General features: G+C 34.2%; 1 protein-coding gene across 1 annotated transcript in view; it reads left to right on the plus strand.

Moving 5' to 3' along the window:
• The window catches only part of LOC107667881 (uncharacterized), a 42,831-nt gene that overhangs the window by 34,559 nt on the left and 4,722 nt on the right, over nt 1-3,550 (plus strand). The window contains exons 12-13 of the mRNA XM_016459617.1: nt 841-911; nt 1,076-1,233. Coding sequence (XP_016315103.1) covers nt 841-911; nt 1,076-1,233 — 229 coding nt within the window. The remainder of the gene's footprint in view (nt 1-840; nt 912-1,075; nt 1,234-3,550) is intronic.

Genomic DNA, 3,550 nt, shown 5'->3' on the forward strand with positions numbered 1-3,550 from the left:
TAATTAATAATCGCAATTACAATTTCAAGGGAATAATCGACAATTATGATTTTTGTCATAATCGTGCAGCCCTATGATCAATACATCCTATTTAAAGGTGCAATGTGTAATATTTACATCGATCTATTGACAGAAATGCAATATAATGTACATAACTATGTTTTCAGAGGTGTATAAAGACCTTACGTAATGAACCGTTATGTTTTTATTACCTTAGATTGAGCAATTTATATCTACATACACCGCGGGTCCCCTTACATGGAAGTCGCCACCATGTTTCTACAGTAGCCCTAAACAGACAAACTGCTCTACACAGCGCGTTTCGTCACTTTGTTGTTCTTGCGAATAAAACACTGACACAATGATGAACAAGTACATTAATATTCGCAATAACATCGATTTATTAAATGATTAAGTAAATATAATTCCTTAATTTACCTTTGTAAGGAAATCTCATTGCTCTCTGCTGTCTTTACCGACAACATCTTAGCCCAGTATCGGCCACCGTAGCTTCTCTAAAGGGAGGGGTGAGCGGGGGACTGAGCCGTTGGTTGCGATTCGCAACTCACCGCTAGATGCCGTTAAAATTTACACACTCCACCTTTAAGACTGGTTTTGTGCTCCAGGGTCACATATGTTATATATGTTTAGTTTAATGTTGTTGAACAATAGCATACAGTGTCACAAAATGCAAATAATATAATTTACAAAGAGGCGCAAAAAATGTCTACCAATGAAAATTAATTCATTAGTCTAGAGTGATGTATTGATATATTTGATCCATTTCCCTGCATAATAAAAGGCTGTTTGCATTTGTGTCATTTTTCACGTGTAATGCAGCACCTCGTGGAAAAAGAGGATGGAAAACATTTTATGCTGTTCTTAAGGGACTCATCCTTTACCTGCAGAAAGTGAGTCTTTTTCTTTCTTTGTATGTTATGTATGTTATATATATATAAACCGTTTGATGGTAGTATACTGTATGTAATGAGTAGAATGGCAGTATGATTAATAAATCAGTAATTATGAGAAGGCATGCATGTTTTGAGTAATAACTGGATAATTGTGTTGTCAGGGTGAGTATCAGCCAGATAAACAGTTATCGGATGAGGATTTGAAGAATGCGGTGTCTATTCATCATTCCCTGGCCATCAGAGCCACAGACTACAGCAAACGGCCAAACGTGTTTTACCTCCGGACCGCTGACTGGAGAGTCTACCTCTTTCAGGCCCCGTGAGTTCACACACCGAAAACATGCCACAGTCATCAGAATGTAATATTTCAACTTATTATAGAATGATTTTCCATTTTCATTTGATGCCATGAAGCTTATTTTTCATGGGCTTCTCTCTGACCTCCTGTCATCTAGAGACATCACAATAAATTCACCATCCAATAAAATCAAGTCTCGTCCTACATTTTATGATGTTCTAGTTGAATATTCTGCTTAATATGGAAATACATTGAGATAATATTGTTTTTATTCATATTTTTAATTTTAATTTTTATATTTTGTATTTTCATTTTAATTTAGGTTAAAGTTTTAGTCATTTTGTTGTAAGATTTTTTTTTAATCTATTTATGTCTACATAGATTTTATTTTTTATAATTCAGTTTATTTTAATTTTAGTTAGTTTTAGTCATTTTGTTGTCTGTTTTTATAATTTTTTATCTTTTTATGTCTACATATTTTATTTTATTTCAGTTCATTTTAATTTTAGTTAGATTTACTTGTGTGTTTTTGTTTTTTTTATTAGTTTTTGTTGTCTATATATTTTTATTTTTTTAAGTTTTAGTTTGAGTTATTTTAGTACATCAAGTTAAACTAAATGAAAAGCAGAAATGTTGCCTTGGCAACTAGCTGAAATAAAAAAGTTTTTATAGTGTTTTTAAAGTGTTTTATATTTTAATTTATGTCAGTTAAAGGTTATTTTATTTCAAGGAGCAAAACAGTTTTTATGGTTTTAGTTTTATTTCATTATAATAACCTGATAGCATTGCAAAATTATCTTAGTAGATAAATGAGAATTCATATTGACAAGTCTGTGTCACACAGTTGTGAAAATTGCTTGCTAACCACATGTGCATATGCTTCTATACAAAAACAAACAAAAACAAAAATTAAGCTTTAACTGGAAACAATGAATGCATAAATCATTTGTACAGCATGAGGCCCAGTGTGTGTGTGTGTGTGTGTGTGCGCCGGCCAATGAGATTGCAGTTTGTGCATTAGTTCCGCCCACTACCGAAGAAACCGAAGTGGCTTGTGCTTGTTCTCAAAGGCTGAATAATTCCAAATAAACTCCACTATTTTGACAGGAAAATACAACAAGGAATATACAGTCATTTATGCTGCGCTGTGCATCCTTTGAGATTAATTAAAATAGTGCGCTTTAAAGACAGACAGCGAAACTCTCAAGTGCGCAGTTTTCATAATGAGTGAAGGCAAGTGAATTATCAGTGTTAAACTTATACTTAGCCTCTAACTCAAACACTGGCGAGTGAAATCTAACAATTTATTAGGCAATAGCTAACGATAGACATTATTTGGTTGCCTAGCATGGAAATTTAGTCGCATATGCTAGTGATTTACTCACATTGGGTTGACACGCTACCCAGAATCTCTCAAATACAAAAAAATTATTCTCCTATAACACTTTCTCTGCTCTCATCTCAAACAGACTCCACAACATGTATTGTGTGTGTGTGTGTGTGTGTGTGTGTGTTCACACACATTCCCATTCCCCAGGAGAACTCGCTTTGCTCTTGCTCTAGTTGAAGTTTGCCCCAGTTTCAGCTCTCATTGCTTGTGCTGGAAAATGTTGTGTGTGTGTGTGTGTTTGCATTTCTACAGATAAAAACACTTCATCTGCTGTTGATTCTTTGACTTCTCAGATTGGTGGAACTGTTTTAGGATGATATGTAGTAAGAATTTTTGTACAAAAATGTCCATCACACTGGTCCATTTCATCATTTACATTGGTGGCCAAAATGATTAGAACACTAGTATTTTCAGCAGCTAAAAAATGGTTTTAAGTCTGTTATTTCTATATTTTGCTGTAGTGTGTCAGTAGTAGGGGTTGAACGACTTCAGATTTTTTAAAGTCGACTTTTATGTGATGAAAGTCAAGTCGAAGTCGACTAGTCGCTGATGACGTCATTAATGAACAAATAAGTCTGGAGCTGTGACAAACACCTTGTGCACATTTCTACAGATAAAAACACTTCATCTGCTGTTGATTCTTTGACTTCTCAGATTGGTGGAACTGTTTTAGGATGATATGTAGTAAGAATTTTTGTACAAAAATGTCCATCACACTGGTCCATTTCATCATTTACATTGGTGGCCAAAATGATTAGAACACTAGTATTTTCAGCAGCTAAAAAATGGTTTTAAGTCTTTGCGTTTAAAGCAGCTTTTGATGAGGATCAGATCAGATCTCTGTGTGGAGCTCTGGCTGCTGTCAGACAAATATCTCACTGGATTATAACAATTAATGGCAAAATGAATGTTTGGAAATGTAAACTGATATTTCCTACTGACACACTA

This window comes from Sinocyclocheilus anshuiensis, unplaced genomic scaffold (assembly GCF_001515605.1).
Source record: "Sinocyclocheilus anshuiensis isolate Anshui unplaced genomic scaffold, SAMN03320099.WGS_v1.1 scaffold493, whole genome shotgun sequence".
Taxonomy (NCBI): domain Eukaryota; kingdom Metazoa; phylum Chordata; class Actinopteri; order Cypriniformes; family Cyprinidae; genus Sinocyclocheilus; species Sinocyclocheilus anshuiensis.